Source organism: Dama dama, chromosome 30, assembly GCF_033118175.1.
Source record: "Dama dama isolate Ldn47 chromosome 30, ASM3311817v1, whole genome shotgun sequence".
Taxonomy (NCBI): Eukaryota; Metazoa; Chordata; class Mammalia; order Artiodactyla; family Cervidae; genus Dama; species Dama dama.
In genome coordinates this window covers 72,440,778-72,458,103 of record NC_083710.1, presented here as the reverse complement: position 1 = coordinate 72,458,103, position 17,326 = coordinate 72,440,778, and the positions used below count along the sequence as shown (strand labels likewise).

The 17,326-nt window shown below is 42.9% G+C and overlaps 1 protein-coding gene across 1 annotated transcript in view; it reads right to left on the bottom strand.

Moving 5' to 3' along the window:
• The window catches only part of LOC133049361 (ATP-binding cassette sub-family C member 4-like), a 167,826-nt gene that overhangs the window by 98,177 nt on the left and 52,323 nt on the right, over positions 1-17,326 (bottom strand). Inside the window, 5 exon segments of the mRNA XM_061133338.1 lie at positions 4,568-4,662; positions 5,372-5,409; positions 6,161-6,301; positions 7,811-8,008; positions 11,391-11,487. Of these exon segments, the coding sequence (XP_060989321.1) occupies positions 4,568-4,662; positions 5,372-5,409; positions 6,161-6,301; positions 7,811-8,008; positions 11,391-11,487 (569 nt within the window).

The window sequence follows — 17,326 nt, the reverse complement described above, 5'->3', positions numbered from 1 at the left end:
GCTGAAGTTCATGAATCAGTGATGCTATCCAACTAGCTCATCCTCTGTCACCCTCTCCTCCTTCTGCATTAAACCTTTCCAAGCATCAGGGTCTTTTCCATTGAGTTAGCTGTTTGCATCAGGTGGCCAAAGTATTGGAGTTTCAGCTTCAACATCAGTCCTTCCAGTGAACACCCAAGACTGATCTCCTTTAGGATGGGCTGGTTGGATCTCCTTGCAGTCCAAGGGACTCTCAAGAGTCTTCTCCAACACCCCAGTTTGAAAACATCAATTCTTCAGTGCTCAGCCTTCTTTATTGTCCAGCTCTCACATCTGTACATGACTACTGGAAAGAGAGCCTTGTGTATACAGACCTTTGTCGGCAAAGTGATGTTTATGCTTTTTAACACACTAGGTTAACACATCTAGGTTTGTCATAGCTTTCCTGCCAAGAAGCAGTTGTCTTCTAATTTCATGGCTGCAGTCACCATGTGCAGGGATTTTAGAACCCAAGAAGAGGAAATCCGTCACTGCTCCCAGATTTTCCCCTTCTGTTTGGAGAATTCCATGAAGTGATGGGACTGGATGCCATGATCTTAATTTTTTTAATATTCAGTTTTAAGTTGGCTTTTTCACCCTCCTTCTTCACCCTCACCAAGAGGCTCTTTAGTTTCTTTTCGCTTTCTGCCATTAGAGTGGTATCACCCACATCTTGAGACTGATACTCTCCAGCAATCTTGACTCCAGCTTGTAAACCAACCAGCCCAGCATTTCACATGATGTGCTCTGTGTATAAGTTAAACAAATGGGGTGACAACAAACAGCCTTGTCATACTTCTTTCTCCATCCTGAACTAATCAATTGTTACATACAGGGTGCTACCTGTTGCTTCTTGACCCACATACAGGTTTCTCAGGAGACAGATAAGATGGTCTACTATTCCCATCTCTTTAAGAGTTTTCCCCAGTTTGTTATGATCTACACAGTCAAAGGCTTTAGCTTAGTCAGTGAAACAGAGGTAGATGTTTTTCTGGAATTCCCGTGCTTTCTCTATGATCCAGCAAATGTTGACAATTTGCTTTCTGGTTCCTCTGCCTTTCTAAACACAACTGGGACATCTGGAAGTTCTCAGTTCACATGATGCTGAAACATAGCTTGAAGGATTTTGATTATAACATTATTAGCATGAGAGATGAGTGCAATTGTCTGATGGGTTGAACATTCTTTAGTACTGCCCTTCTTTGGAACTGGGATGAGGATTGACCTTTCCCAGTCCTGTGGCCACTGCTGGGTTTTCCAAATTTGCTGACACACTGAGTGCAACACTTTAATAACATCATGTTTTAGGATTTTAAATAGCTCTGCTGGAATTCCATCACCTCCACTACATTATAGGCAACAGTGCTTCCTAAGGCTCACTTGACTTCACACTCCAGAATGTCTGGCTCTGCATGAAAGACTACATCATCTTGGTTATCCAGGTCATTAAGATCTTTATTGTACAGTTCTTCTGTGTATTCTTTCCATCTCTTCTCGATCTTTTCTGCTTCCAATAGGTCTTTAACATTTCTGCCCTTTATTGTGCCCATCTTTAGATGAAACGTTCCTTTGATATTTCCAATTTCCTTGAAAAGCCTTACCCCTTCTGTTATTTTCCTCTATTTCTTGCATTGTCCATTGAAGAAGGCCTTCTGGTCTCTCCTTGTTATTCTCTAGAACGCTGCATTTAGTTCTAGGAGGTCTTCTAGGTCTTCAGAGAACTGGTCAACTTCAGCTTCTTTAGAATCAAGGGTTGATGCATAGACTTGGATTACTGAGATGTTGAATAGTTTGCCTTGGAAATAAATCAAGATCATTCTGTTATTTTTAACTGAATTTTGGACTTTTGTTGATTATGAGTGCTATTCCATTTTTTCTAAGTGATTCTTGCCCACAGTAGTAGATACAATGGTCATCTGAATTAAATTTACCCATTCTTGTCCAATTTAGTTCATTGATTCCTAAGATGTCGATGTTTACTCTTACCATCTCCTGCTTGACCACATCCAATTTACCTGGATTCATAGACCTAACATTCCAGGGTCCTATGTAATACTACTCTTTACAGCATCAAATTTTACTTTCCCACCAGACACATCCACAACTGAGCATTGTTTACACTTTTGTCCAGTCACTTCATTCTCTCTGGAGCTATTAGTAGTTGTCTTCCACTCTTCCCCAGTAGCATATCGGACACCTTCTGACCTGGGGGCTAATCTTTTGGCATCTTATCTTTTTGCCTTTTTATGCAGTTCATGGGTTTCTCATGGCTAATACACTGGAGTGGTTTGCCATTCCCTCCTCCAGTGGATCCCATTTTGTCAAAACTCTCCACTATGACCCATCTGTCTTAGGTGACCCTACATGGCATAGCTCATAGCTTCACAGAGTTATGCCAGCCCCTTTGCCATGCAGTGATCCACGAAGGGGCTAGATTCCATATATATGCATTAATTAAAGTATATTTTTTCCTGTTTTTCTCTTTCTGACTTACTTTACTTTGTATGACAGACTCTAGGTCCATCCATATCTCGACAAATGACCCAATTTCATTCCTCTCTTTGGATAAGTAATACTCTAGTGTATATGCGTGTTAGTCACTCAGTCATGTTCAACTCTTTGCAACCCCATGGACTGTAGCCTGCCAGGCTCCTCTGTCCATGGAATTCTCCAAGCATGAATACTGGAGTAGGTTGTCATACCCTTATCCAGGAGTTCTTCCTGGCCCAGGGATCAAACACAGGTCTCCCACATTGCAGGCAGTTTCCTTACCATTTGAGCTACCTGGGAAGCCCCCCTCCCTCCTTGACCCAGTGTATATATGTACCAAAAATGAAATAAAAAGACAGTCCTGAGAATGGAAGAAAATAATTACAAAATAAGTAACTGACCAGGGATTAATCCCCACAATATACAAACAGCTCAGCAGCTTAATATAAAAAAATAAAAAATTAAAAAATGGGTAGATCTATATAGACCTTTCTCCAAATAAGACATACAGATGGCCAAGAGGGACATGAAAAGATGCTCAATATCATTATTAGAGAAATGCAGATCAAAACTCTGATAAGGTATTACCTCACACCAGTCAGAATGGCCACCATCAAAAAATATACAAACAATAAATGCTAGAGAAGGTGTGGAAAAAGGGAATCTTCTTGCACTGTTAGTAGGAATGTAAATTGCTACAGTCACTATGGAGAACAGTATCAGTTCAGTTCAGTTGCTCAGTTGTGTCTGACTCTTTGTGACCCCATGAACTGCAGCATGCCAGGCCTCCCTGTTCATCACCAACTCCTGGAGTTTATTCAAACTCATGTCCATTGAGTCAGTGATGCCCTCCAACCATCTTATCCTCTGTCATCCCCTTCTCCTCCTGCCCTCAATCTTCCCCAGCATCAATGTCTTTTCAAATGAGTCAGCTCTTTGCATCAGGTGGCCAAAGTATTGGAGTTTCAGCTTCAACATCAGTCCTTCCAATGAACACCCAGGACTGATCTCCTTTAGGATGGGCTGGTTCGATCTCCTTGCAGTCCAAGGGACTCTCAAGAGTCTTCAACACAACAGTTCAAAAGCATCACTTCTTTGGTGCTCAGCTTTCTTTATGAAAGTTCCTTAAAAAATAGAAAACAGAACCACCATACGACCCAGCAATCCCACTACTGGGCACATATCCTGAGAAAACCATAATTCAAAAGACATATGTAACCCAGTGCTCATAGCAACACTATTTACAAAAGCTAGGGTATGGAAGCAACCAAAATGTCCATAAACGGATGATTGGATAAAGAAGGCATTTAAAATTTTTGTTAAAGACATCCTTTAAATAGTATGTAATGCTATGCTATATGTATTCTAAATACTCTTATGAATAGAGACAGTCATGATAATATTAGTCTGGCAAGCCAAAATTGAATTAATCACACACTTGGGGAGGAGATAACACTGTGATCTCAGGGTAAGAAAGAGAAGGAATCCTCATTCCAGACAATGGACTTCCCCTGCTTAGCTTCTTGAGTTATTAGTGAAGCCCAGGAAATGAGCAGTGTGGAAAGGGGGAATACCTGGGAGGGAATAATGCATACCTGGGAGGGAATAATGCTTTTATATGGGGCCCATGTAGCCAGAGGATTTCATTCAAGATCAATAAAAGCCAAGGTTTATTCAGACAGAATTGGAACAACCTGAACCACAGGGTGGGGATCCATTTCTAATCCCCTTGCCAATCCATACAGCAATATAAAATTTAGTTAAAGCACCTATTAGAATATACAATAGCTACATATTTCCAGTGGATGATTTTCTCAATATTCAATCCTGGTTTAACTACCAAAATCCAGTATGGACCAAATTAAGAGTCTCCATTCAACCTCTTTTCTTCTAGTAGAGCTTTAAAATAATTATTTTAGTTAATACATAGAGTAAATGTGATTTAGACACTTAGTCTGTTAAGACATTACTGAATTACTCTGGAAGCCCTTGTTGCTCACACAGACTCATTGTAAGCGCCTTAAACTCTGGTATAACAAAGCAGATGACTCAGCTTTACCTGAATAAACTCCTAAGTACCAGTTCAGAACGAACACTACATCTTCATCTTCTTTTACATATCTCCCAAAATACAGGTCATTTTGTACATTTGCCCTATGGAACAGGAAATAAAAAGTATTACACTATAGATATGTACAAAATTAACACAAATATCACCAAAAAATTACTTCAAGAAATGTATTTTATGCTGGAAAGTGTTTCCCAGCTCACAAGTCCCTTTGTGTGTCTTCCTTTTAAAAGTCTGAATCATGAATTTCAGTTTTCAAAGTTATCTGTGAAGACAGACTTAGAAAATGAACTTATGGTTGCCGAGGGGAAAGATAGTTAGAATGTTTGGATGCTCATGCACACACTGCTATATTTAAGACAGGTAACCAACAAGGGCTTATTGTATAGCACATGGAACTCTGCCCAATGTTATGTGGAAGCCTGGATGGGAGGGAAGTTTAGGGGAGAATGGGTACGCGTATATGTATGACTGCATCCCTTCACTGTTCATATGAAACTATCACATTGTTGATCAGCTATATTGGTATACAACATAAAAAGTTAAAATACAATATTTAAAGTTAAAAAAAAAGAAAAAGAATTGTCTGTGAAGAAGCTGCTACAGGGAGGGACATGGTGAGAGACGACAAGGGGATCACACACCACCCACGGGAACTTTCATTTTTCTTCAGGGAAACTACCTGAGGGTCAGAAGAGGAGGCTGAACTTGCCCCATCTCTCCCCCTGACTCTGTGGGAAAGTGAGGCTTCATGTAGATTTCACAGCACTTTGGGTCAGACCAGGAATCACTCACCAGTATGCAAGCCACCAGTCCTGCAGGGCGTAGGCGACCTGGAGCAGGAAACACAGTCACTCAGACACTGACATCACTGAGCCTCACCCCCCCTCCACCCCTCCACCCCCCCTCACAGGATAGGGGAGGGGAGGGCTCCAGGACACGGAGGCCGTCCTTCCGGCTCAGGTCTGCGCCAAGTCCCTCACCCCGATGACCACAGGTCAGGGAGGACATCTTACATGTTACTATCTTTAAAAGAAATCCCCTTTCCCCTAGAAGACTTTGCTCCCCAAATAACTTCAATGCAAATCCAAGTGGACTGCAAAAGGCAGTAATAACGAAACAAATGTTGAGATTTTTCAAAGCAAAAAGCTTGACAGAAACAGTGATGGTCAGTTCTGGGTGTCAGCTTGGCTGTGCCAGTCTCCAGTGATTGAACTAAACACTTGTCTAGATGTTGCCTTGAAGGTAGTTTGTGGATGTGGTTCACATCCATCATCAGAACTTCAGGAGAGGAGATCACCCTCAACACTGTGGTGGCCTCATCCAGTCAGTCAAAGGCCCTTAGAGCAAAACCTGAGGCTTCCTGGAGGAGGAAGATATTCTGCCTCAAGACATCAGGGTCAGCTCCTGTTTGAGGTTTCAGTCTGCAGGCCTTACTTTCTGATTTCACATTCACCAAGCTAGGCCCACAACTGCATGAGCCAAGTCTTTGAGATAAATCTCTTAATACAAATATTTTAAAATAATTATAAAATATAACATAAATAGCTGAGTGCACAAATCAAAATAAACACCTTTACGTACCTGAGCTGCGATGTTTACTAGAATAAGTAAGATGATGACAGGCCAGTCAGCACCACCTGTGAAATAATTCTTATAGGTCTTAAAACCAACTTTTCCTTCCAAATGGTCCTCTAGAGGTAGTGTAACTTGTATATTCTTAGTCTAGAAGGGGAAAATGGCAGTGAGAGATGAAATTTTTAAAAAATGAACCCCAAATTTCAAGAGTTCAACAATGTCCTCCTCTGCAAAGCTGTGGGAATCAGACACAACTCATACACTGGTAGGAGTGCAGGATGGTCCATCTCCTACAGAGAAGGGTGTGGGAATATCTGGCCAAACCACATATGTGTTGACTCCTGGACCCAGCCATCCCACTCGTAGGAATCTATGAGAAATAATTAAATGTCACCCACATGAGCTTATTCGCTGTTGGGGAGCTTTGCTTAAAATAGAACATGACTCTCAACACACACATAACAAAATCAATTAAAGTATAAATGCAAAAATTTCCTCTAAAATAACATACAAAACGATATGGAGCTAATGTATCCCTCTAGATGACTTGTGTCATTCAATGAGAGAAACATAAAACATTCTTGGGGCTCAAATACTAGCCAAATACAGTAAACTGAGTTCACAGAGAGTAAGAGTAAATAGGAGTTTACATAGCATGTTGCAAGCATATGATCTGAATCTATTTGGTTCCTAAATTTCAGAGAGTGATTCTTGAGTTTAGAAAGTGAACAGCTAATCTGAATACTAATCAGGGAGGACCCAGGGGAACCGGGTGGGGGGGGAGGTGGGAGGGGGGATCGGGATGGGGAATACATGTAACTCCATGGCTGATTCATGTCAATGTATGACAAAACCCACTGCAATGTTGCAAAGTAATTAGCCTCCAACTAATAAAAATAATTGGAAAACAAAAAAAAAAAAAGAATCATTCCAGGCTCCTGGGTTTGGTTATCAAGGAACATCTATGTATATTTTTAAGGGAGATTTAGTGCATTTCTGCATTTCTGTCTGGAGGACTTAGAATGCATTACAAAGTCACAGGAGGCTAGGATGCCCATGACTCTCTCCTGGCCACTGGGATTCAAGGTTGATAAGATGTGGTTCTCAGTCTTGAAGGGTAAGATAGGAGGACGGGAACTCACATTGAAGTGTCTACCATGTGTCAGGTCCTTTGCACACATTACCTCTGACCTATCACAAACCATCTGACACTGAGGCAAAATACTACCATCAGTGATATGTAGTACCAGAACATCCCAACATACAGGAAAAGTAGATGATTTAACATGGCAACAGCAGGACTCATCTAAGAGGGTCTTTACATTAAGCCTCTGGATGCATAAAAGAAGCCGGGGGCCACCAGCATGAGTAGGATATAAATATGAGTCCTCAATCAGTGTGAGCCACATTCAGTCAGAAAATCACAGAAGTGCACCCACTCCTGGTCTCCATAACATTCTCCATCCTACACTCAAAGGGGAACACTAAGCAGGCTTGCTCCCCTCATGCTCTTCTACCAATTCCATGGAACAAGACTTTAGGAACCTTAGGGTCTACTTTGGGACAAATGAAGATGTCATGAGCAGAGCAGGCTGAAGGTCCATGAGACCACCAAGAGCAGACAGACCCAGGCACACTGCAGGATGAGAAACTCACATCTTGGTCCTCTTGAGCTGCATCTTTCAACACGGGTCTGGGAGACTGGAGAGACTGAACCAAAGACTCAGAGATCACAGTGGGAGTTCCTGGAACTGGAGATGGTTCAGACTGCTCATTCCTCTTCTCAAAAAGGGAAAAAATATCTATCCCAGATTTCAGGAACTCAGAGTAAGTTCCTCTTGCCACCATTTTCCCCTAAAATAAAAAAGTTGAGAGGAATTAATTTATATTTGATAATATTAAACCATCCTAAATACTAATCAAGAAAAGTTATTTGGACTTAAATTATGATTTTTGAAAAACAACAATCCCTGGGTCTGGAATTCTTGTTGAGAAATCTAGTTCAGTCAACTCAGTATAGAACTGAGCATTGTGTTCTCTGCCAAACCCTGTCCCTGTGTTAGGTGCTGGGGGATGTGAAAGAAAGGTGTGCTCATGTGTCAAAAATGGAGGCCACTGACATGACTACCCTGGGCACTTAGGGAAGGAAGAAGTACAGAGGTTGGTGGCAGGATCAGCACAGTTTTTCTTAGACAACACAGGAATTGAGAGAAGCCTCACGTGACAATTCCAGGAAAGAAATTTAAACTTAACCCAGAGGTGGGCACAAGCATATCTACATATAGGTAAGAGCAACTCATTAAATCTTCTTTGACCACTGTCACTGTCGTACTATGATGTGCTCGGCTGGGATAATAGGAGCCAGTCCCAGACAGAAAACACATGAGAGGCATACCTGCCCCCACACACAGCAAGTTCCCAACTGAAAATTCAATATTCCACCTGAGAAAGTAATTAAACAAGGAGGCCATGGGGCTGGGGTGGCTCTAAAGCCTTGGCAGTCTGTGCCCACAATCAAAACCTAAGCCAGAATCAATACACTCAGATCTGAGAAAAAACTTAGGAATGACCAACCACAAGCAGACAATTAGGCTTCCCCAAATCAGGCAACTGCTTAAGCTACAGTCAATCAAATCATTTTCTTTGAACACATGTGACACATCCTTGCACAGTTTCCCTCCCTTACAAAGTCACATAAAATAATGTGCAGATGTTTCACTATTTTCTGACCCCATGAAACGAGACTCAGCTGACTCACTTGGTAGCAAGTAAAACATCAGAGGAAAAAAATGTCAGGATGCAAAACTCATCAAATGAGAGCAGCTCTGGTTGAGGCAGCTCAGGTGGAGGGAGATAGCCCAGGACCCTTGCTGGGACCCCTCTCACCCTCTCCCCTGAGGGGGTCCACTGGGAGAAATGTAGGGAAGCACCTGAGTACCATCTGATACTGGAGAACTAGAAAATGATGCAGGATATAGTGTGCCGTGTTGCACTGGGGAGGCAAAATTCACACACCTCTTTAAGGAAATCACCACTCACCACATCAAATCTGTAATATGCAAATTGAAATGACTGGTGTTACAAAGACAGCAATTTCACTCCACAGTCAAGTGCTGACAATTCCAGGGGGATGAAGGGACAGCCATTCCCCATCTGCTGTGAGAGAGGGACCAGACAAACAGTGAGGATGGTCCCAACTCATGCAGGGCTGGTCACCAGTGGACAGATAGTTGTTTTGTTAGTACTAAAATTGGGGGTAGTGTCCTCAAAGGAAGCAATAAAAGGATGCCAAAACATCTAGGGACTGGCTAAATAGGTTATTCTCCTGCCCACTGATCCTTTGCTCATAACACTGTCAACACTGGGGTTACACACTAGAATCACCCCCTTTGCACATGAAATCAACTGCTCTGTTGAAAACCTTAGTCCCTCCCCCCATTCCTAGAGGAGTGGAGAGGAGTTAACACATGGAACTGCTTGCAAAGAGGTAGGGGTTCTGTATTTTAATAATCTTTCTTAGAGCAGAGATTCATTTCAGAAGTCAGGGATCTGACCAAGGGCCTGTGGAGCAGTCAGGGGTTAACAACAAAGATGCTGAGACCCAGAGGTAAACAAGCCAAGGAGTGAAGCATCAAATGACCACCAAGTCTGAACACTTCTCATTACTCTCCACCCCACCCCCAACCATGCTAGGAGCTGTGGATTTGATGATTCCCCCTCCTCAAAAAGATAAGTTCAAACATGACACCTGTGAACGTGACCTTACTTGGGAACAGCGTCTTTGCAGATGTAATCAAGTTAAGATGAGGTCATACTGGAGCAGGGTGACCCTACATCCAATATGACTGATGTCGTGATGAGAATAGCAGAGACTCAGACTGACATGGCGACAACGGCCATGTGACATCAGAGGCAGAGACCACAGTGCTGCAGCTGGAAGCCAAGGAACGCAAGGAAGGCTGCTGCTGCTAAGTTGTTTCAGTCCTGTCCGACTCTGTGCGACCCCATAGATGGTAGCTCACCAGGCTCCCTGGGATTCTCCAGGCAAGAACCCTGGAGTGGGCTGGCAAACACCAAAGGCTGGAAGGAAGGATTGCCCCTGAGCCTTCAGGAGAGAATGGCCCTGCCTGCACCCGATTTAGGACCTGTAGCCTCCATAAAAGGGAGACGATAAGCTTCTGCTGTTTTAAGTCACTCAATTTGCGGTACTTGGTTACGGCAGCTCTAGAAACTGATACTCTAGCCTGAGCCCACACTTCTGTCTTCTCACCTTTACTAAGATTTCTAACTGCTTCTGCTGTTGCCCCTCCAGTGAACATCAGAGGAATCTCTTAACTTCCACATCAGACCACATCCCTCCTCTGCTCTGGACCATCCAAGGCTTCTATCCCACTTCCACCCATTGCCCACTGCTTGGAGACCAGCTCCCTCCACAGCCCCTGCTCACTCCCCTCATACACGCTGGTCTTCCTGCCATTCCTCCAACCTGCCAGGTCAGCTCCTTCCTCAAGACCCCCTGCCTCAGATCCCCTCCCCCAGGTGACTGCGTGGTCCCCACCTTCATGTCACTCAGACCCCGTGAGGCACCAGCTCCTCAGGGAGGCAGCCAGGATGTCAGCCCACCTCTCTCTCTGTCACATCCTCCCCATAAGAACAGGGGCCCCGTGAAGGCAGAGCCTTGTCCTCCTGCTGCACAGGCTCCCATGTATCGGGCACATAGAGACCCGGGCAGGGAGACCAGCAACTGGCGACACCAGCAGAGTGGGCGTCTCTGACCCGGGTGCTCGGCTACCCAACCTCGCTTCTGGTGTTAATGGAAGATGCTCTTTAGGCAAACTATGTATAACAATCAACTGGATAAAAACAAATCTTAGATCTCTAACTGCTAAATAATACACTTTGATTTAAGTCTAATTTCTAAAAAATACACTTGGACTAAATAAAATTGCATCATTATCCCAAACAAATTTCATTAGAGCACTGATGATTCAATAACCCTCTGGTTGCATTTCTATATACTTTAGGGTTTATGTGTCTTAGAGTGTAGTAGTGACATTTCTACAGGGCTTTGGATTTATTCTCCAAGGCAAGAACACCAGCTCTGAGAAGAAGGGGGTGAAAAACTGAGGGAGAAGAGGGTGTTTACCATGAATCCAGGGAGAGTGACCTGCTGAGAGGTCTGATCTTCAGCATGTCTAAGTGCTAACAATTCCACAGACTTCTAGAAACTACTTACACCTTTCAGTATCAGAATCTGACTTGCATCTTTTAGGTACTGCATCTGATGAGTCACTAAGATTGTGATCTTCTTCTTCAAGGCCTGACGGATACACCTACAAATGTAAAAGGTACAGAATGCAAAAGCACATTAACGGGGGTGTTTCAAACTAGAAACTTACATTTTGAAAACACTGAGACAAAGACCACACAGCAGTCAAAGATCTGCAGTTTAAATATCAAATCAATAATAAAAATTAAATAAACATAAATCAATTAATCCAAATAGGTTCTTAAACTTATCAGCAACAAATTTGAACCTAATTCTGCTTAAAAAATTCTAAAAAGTTCTCCAGTGAAGGAAACACCAAGAGCTAAGTTCTTTTTCCTAAAACTAGGCTTAACAATTATTTACATGATTCATAAAGAAAAATAACTGAGTAATACTGAGATTCCAAAACTTGACTGAACTAAAACACTATTTTATCTCTATGCAGGAATGGGAGGACAGGGATCTATGTCATATAGAAATGTGTACCTTCGTAGCTTTCTAGGTGATTATTTATAATGAATGATGTATGTATTAGCAACAAAAACTTAATAGATTCTTGGTAACTTTGCCACAGTGCATTTTCTAGGCACTTGTTCCCAAAGAACGTTAGATAGAAAATGAATGCCAGCATGGCCTCCATCAGTCTCTACAACATTCCCATTTGCAACCAGGAGGCAAGTCTTTTTTCATTAGGACTGAATACCTTACAAATATAAAAATAAAAGAACAGAATCCAAATGGCCCAAATCACAGCAAAAACCACCCAACAGCTCAGAGCACATGCCAGTTTTCTATATCCAAGACCCCCCTCACTATTCAACCTTAAATTTTATTCACAGTTAAAAAAAAAAAAAAGCTGCTACATTTAAAATGCAGACCCCTAGGAGCTCAGCCCCAGGCTCACCCACAGCATCTACAACCTGTCAAGGGAAGCAAGAAGCTGGGTCCGGGGCCCCAGTGACCATGGGCAGGGCTCTAGGCAGGGACTCTGGGAGCCCGATGCTCCCACAGAGTAAATCTCAGAAACCTGGGCCAGAGCTCAGCTGAGAGAGTCAGAGCAAGAGTTTGGAGGCAGCAAACGGCAATTCAGTCCCTCTCAAGAGCCTGACGACGTCAGACAAGCAACTCAACCTCAGTTTCTTCATCTCAAAACAAAGTCAATGACAACTCATCCACACCTTCTAAGAAATTAAACCACCAATATGCTCAGTAAACTTCAGCCCCCTTCTCCACTCCTCCCTGACCCATAAGTGGTCTTGTGCTTTGGACTCAGGACAGAAAAGTCCTAAGGGGACATACTGGACACTGAGTCTGTGATCAGAAGCAAGACTCTGGAATGTAGATGCATACACCATCACTTCATTAAGCCCAGAAGGATTCATTTTTACCTTTTGACAATGCTTGCTCCATGTTCATACTTAAGTTTCTTGACTTAAGTTTCTTTTCATACTTAAGTTTCTTTTCAAACTTAGTACTAAAACATTTCAACAGAATTCTTCTCCTTAATTCATAATTACCTGCCAATAGTCCCTAAAAGCAGATGTTAACCAAATGTGAAAGTCCGTTATGTCCAAGATGGACCAACCCAAAGTTTTAAAACATTTTCTTCCTCACATTCCATCACAGATAAGGTAATATAAATTATTACAATGAAGTGATCAGTTGATGTCTTTGAATTTTTCCTAAATAATGCTTTTATCCAATCACTAGATAAATACACTGTTTTCCAAGTTTTTAGAGGAAAGATTTCCAAGCCATGCCATACAAATGACTGAGTCAACAACCAGTTGTTTAACTGTTATTCTTATATAAAGGCTGTCTTAATCATATAATCCCACATATAATACTATATAAGGGCTGTGTGTGTTAAGAGGTGACACATCCCATGGTGGAGGGGATACAAATAAGACAGACAGAATCCCCACCTCCATTCATTCAATCAGCAGAGGTTTGTTGAAGAGCCAGGCACTGTCCTAAGGCAAGACAGCAGATGATACTCGGCACTGTGTACACAGGGATACACAGAATGAGTGTAGAAAATGCACTATTGCACTGTGACATGTTTTATGAAGGAAAAGCACAGGGTGCTGCTGTCTTAGATGGGGAGACACAGGAGCCGTGAGACTGTCTGGGGAAACATCCTGGAAGAAGACACAGCAGGTGCAGGGCTTGGGACAGAACACGCTGGGCTGAGGTGCTTTCCTGCATTCACAGCTTAGGAGGGGTTGCGGGGACTCATAAATGGTCAAGTGCACCCACTGAGGGCTGTGGGAAGACAGAGGGCATGGGCGCCCTGGAGGAGCAGGAGGGAATGGCAAGGCCCATCTTTCACCTTCCTTCTGTGTCTTGGGACACTGCTCCCTGGCTCTGGACAGAGGGACCAGCATGTACAGACAGAGAGGAGTGAGAAAGAACCCACCACAAAGCCAGAACAGCTGGATACCAAGTTGGTGTGGGTTTCCAGTGATGAGCTGGAAAAACTGATGGGAGCAGATAGCAAAGAAGCCTATTCTCTGTTTGAGCACATGGAGCTGCATCCTGAACATGAGGGGTAGAGGGGGCTCTGTGAAGGGCTGGAGCAGTAGGGTGAGCTGTGTAGACAGCAGTGTGGGAATCTGATCATGAAGACCTGAAGAGCGGATGATACAGGAGGAGTGGGTCTAGGATGTGGGGCTGAACCAGGATGGGATCCATAGCATGATAAGACTCCGTCAGTTCACCTATGACCTCTCACCTTCTGTAGGTGATAGAACCCCCTTAGTACACCCAACATAAAACTCCCCAACATAAACTCACAAACCTCAATGACCTTGGAGATAGATTCATGACTGTAGGAAACTGCTAATGGCAAGTAGAAGTGTGATTCATCCACTTTTAATACAAAACACTCCCCATGACTAAGTCTCCGTATGACCACCATCTCTCACAGCATATTGTTCCATCCAATTCTCTAACTTGAGAACACTCTCCAGTTGCTGCTGAGTGATTTCCTAAATTGCTTTCATGCTCTCTGCCTTAAGTCACCCTAAAAGACATGGTTCTGATCAGCAAACAACAAACTTAAGCTTGCTTCTATCAAGTATATATCCAAAGTGGTACACACAAAATATCTGAGAGAATCTTACAAATATCTCCTGTGTATGAAAAAGAACTCAGGAGAACTTCTGTGACCAGTACACTGTACTTGGCACTAAAATGCCTGCTCTCCCTTCCCTGTGACACGAATGCAACCACCAGTAGAAACTAATCCTGCAGTGATGGGGAACTTGTGCAGATGCTCACAAGACAGGGTGACAGACATTTGTAAGTCCAGGGTGGGGTGCTGGGAACAAAGGGCCTGCTATACTCAGGATGCCAGGAGGGTCGGGGTGGGGAATCCCTGCACAGCACTAGCTCCTGTCATTCAACTCACAGCAAGACACAAGGCACTTTTCTAAGGGAAAATTCATCAAGTCATGATCAGGAGAGAGTGGGAAAGGGGGGCTAGATCAGAGAGCTGGGGGCCATGCCATGTGCCAGCTGCCCTGCTCACTCATGTTCTAAAAGATTCAGTGATACTATACAGTTGTTTTTTTTTAATTGTGGTAAAATATACCTAACATGAAATTTACCATTTCTGCCATTTTAAGCAGACAGCTCAGTGGCATTAAGTACATTCACATTGTTGTGCAGCCATCACCACCATACATCTCTACGACTCTTTCATCACCCCAACACTGAGCACATTTTACATTTGGGCAAGTTTCACCAAAGACTAACGACCCCTGCTTAGTGGACATGGAATCCCAGCTTCTCGTGTCCAGTGCTCAGAGCTCCTCACACGTCTCTCTCTCACATTTGCTGACTCTGCTGAAGTCTCTACTTTGCTATTCTGGGCCTGCTGTACATCAATCATGTCCCCTCCAGATTCACTTGCTGACATCTTAGTTACTAGTACCTTGGAATTTGGTGACAGGGACCTTAAAAAAGTAATAATTACCCTTAGTTATACTCAGTTCAGTTCAGTCGCTCAGTCGTGTCTGACTCTTTGCGACCCCATGAACTGCAGCACACCAGCTTCCCTGTCCATCACCAATCCCCGGAGTTTACTCAAACTCATGTCCATCGAGTTGGTAATGCCATCCAACCATCTCATCCTCTGTCAACCCCTTCTCCTCCTGCCCTCAATCTTTCCCAGCATCAACGTCTTTTCAAATGAGTCAGCTCTTCACATCAGGTGGCCAAAGTATTAGAGTTTCCACTTCAGCATCAGTCCTTCCAATGAACACCCAGGACTGATCTCCTTCAGGATGGACTGGTTGGATCTCCTTGTAGTCCAAGGGACTCTCAAGAGTCTTCTCAAATACCACAGTTCAAAAGCATCAATTCTGTGCTCAGCTTTCTTTACAGCCCAACTCTCAAATCCATACATGACTACTGGAAAAGTCATAGCCTTGACTAGATGGACCTTTGTTGACAAAGTAATGTCTCTGCTTTTTAATATGCTATCTAGGTTGCTCATAACTTTCCTTCCAAGGAGTAAGCCTCTTTTAATTTCATGGCTGCAATCACCATCTGCAGTGATTTTGGAGCCCAAAAATAAAGTCAGCCATTGTTTCCACTGTTTCCCCATCTATTTCCTATGAAGTGATGGGACCAGATGTCATGACCTTAGTTTTCTGAATGTTGGGCGTTAAGCCAACTTTTTCACTCTCCTCCTTCACTTTCATCAAGAGGCTCTTTAGTTCTTCTTCACTTCTGCCATAAGGGTGGTGTCATCTGCATGTCTGAGATTATTGATATTTCTTCTGGCCATCTTGATTCCAGCTTGTGCTTTATCCAGCTCAGCATTTCTCATGATGTATTCTGCATATAAGTTAAATAAGCAGAGTGACAATATACAGCCTTGACGTACTCCTGTTCCTATTTGGAACCAGTGTGTTGTTCCATGTCCAGTTCTAACTGTTGCTTCCTGACCTGCATACAGGTTTCTCAATAGGCAGGTCAGGTGGTCTGATATTCCCATCTCTTTCAGAATTTTCTACAGTTTATTGTGATCCACACAGTCAAAGACTTTGGCATAGTCAATAAAGCAGAAATAGATGTTTTCCTGGAACTCTTGTGCTTTTTCAATAATCCAGCAGATTTTATACTGGACCTAATCTAATCTGACTGGTGTGCATAGATGAAGAGGAGACTAAGACATGAGGACATGGACACAGGCATATAAATCAATGAAGTTAGAACACACCCTCCCACCATGCACAAAATAAACTAAAAATGGCTTGAAAACTTAATCATAAGATGTGACACCGTAAAACTCCTAGTAGAGATTACAGGCAAAACATTCTCTGACATAAGTTATACCAATGTTTTCTTAGATCAGTCTCTTAAGGCAATAGAAATATAAACAAAAATATACAAATGGGGGTTTCCCTGATGGTTCAGTGGTGAAGAATCCACCTGTCAATGTGGGAGACATAGGATCCATCCCTGGTTCAGGAAGATCATGGGTGCAAAGCAACTAAGCCCATGCACCACAACTACTGAGCCTATGCTTTGGAGCCCAGGAGCTGCAACTACTGAGCCCACACACCATAGAGCCCATGCTCTGCAATGAGAGAAGCCATCGCCATGAGAAGTCCATGCACCACAGCTAGAGAGTAGCACTTGTTCATCACAACTAAAGAAAAACCCCCACAGCAACAAAGACCCAGGGGAGTCACAAATAATTATTTTTTAAAAAATTAAAAATGCACAAATGGGACCTAATCAAACTTACCAGCTTTTGTATAGCAAAGGAAACCATAAACAAATTGAATAGACAACTTATAGAATGGAAGAAAATATTTCCAAATGATGTGACCAACAAGGGCTTGATTTCCAAAATATACAAACAGCTCATACAACTCAACAACAACAAA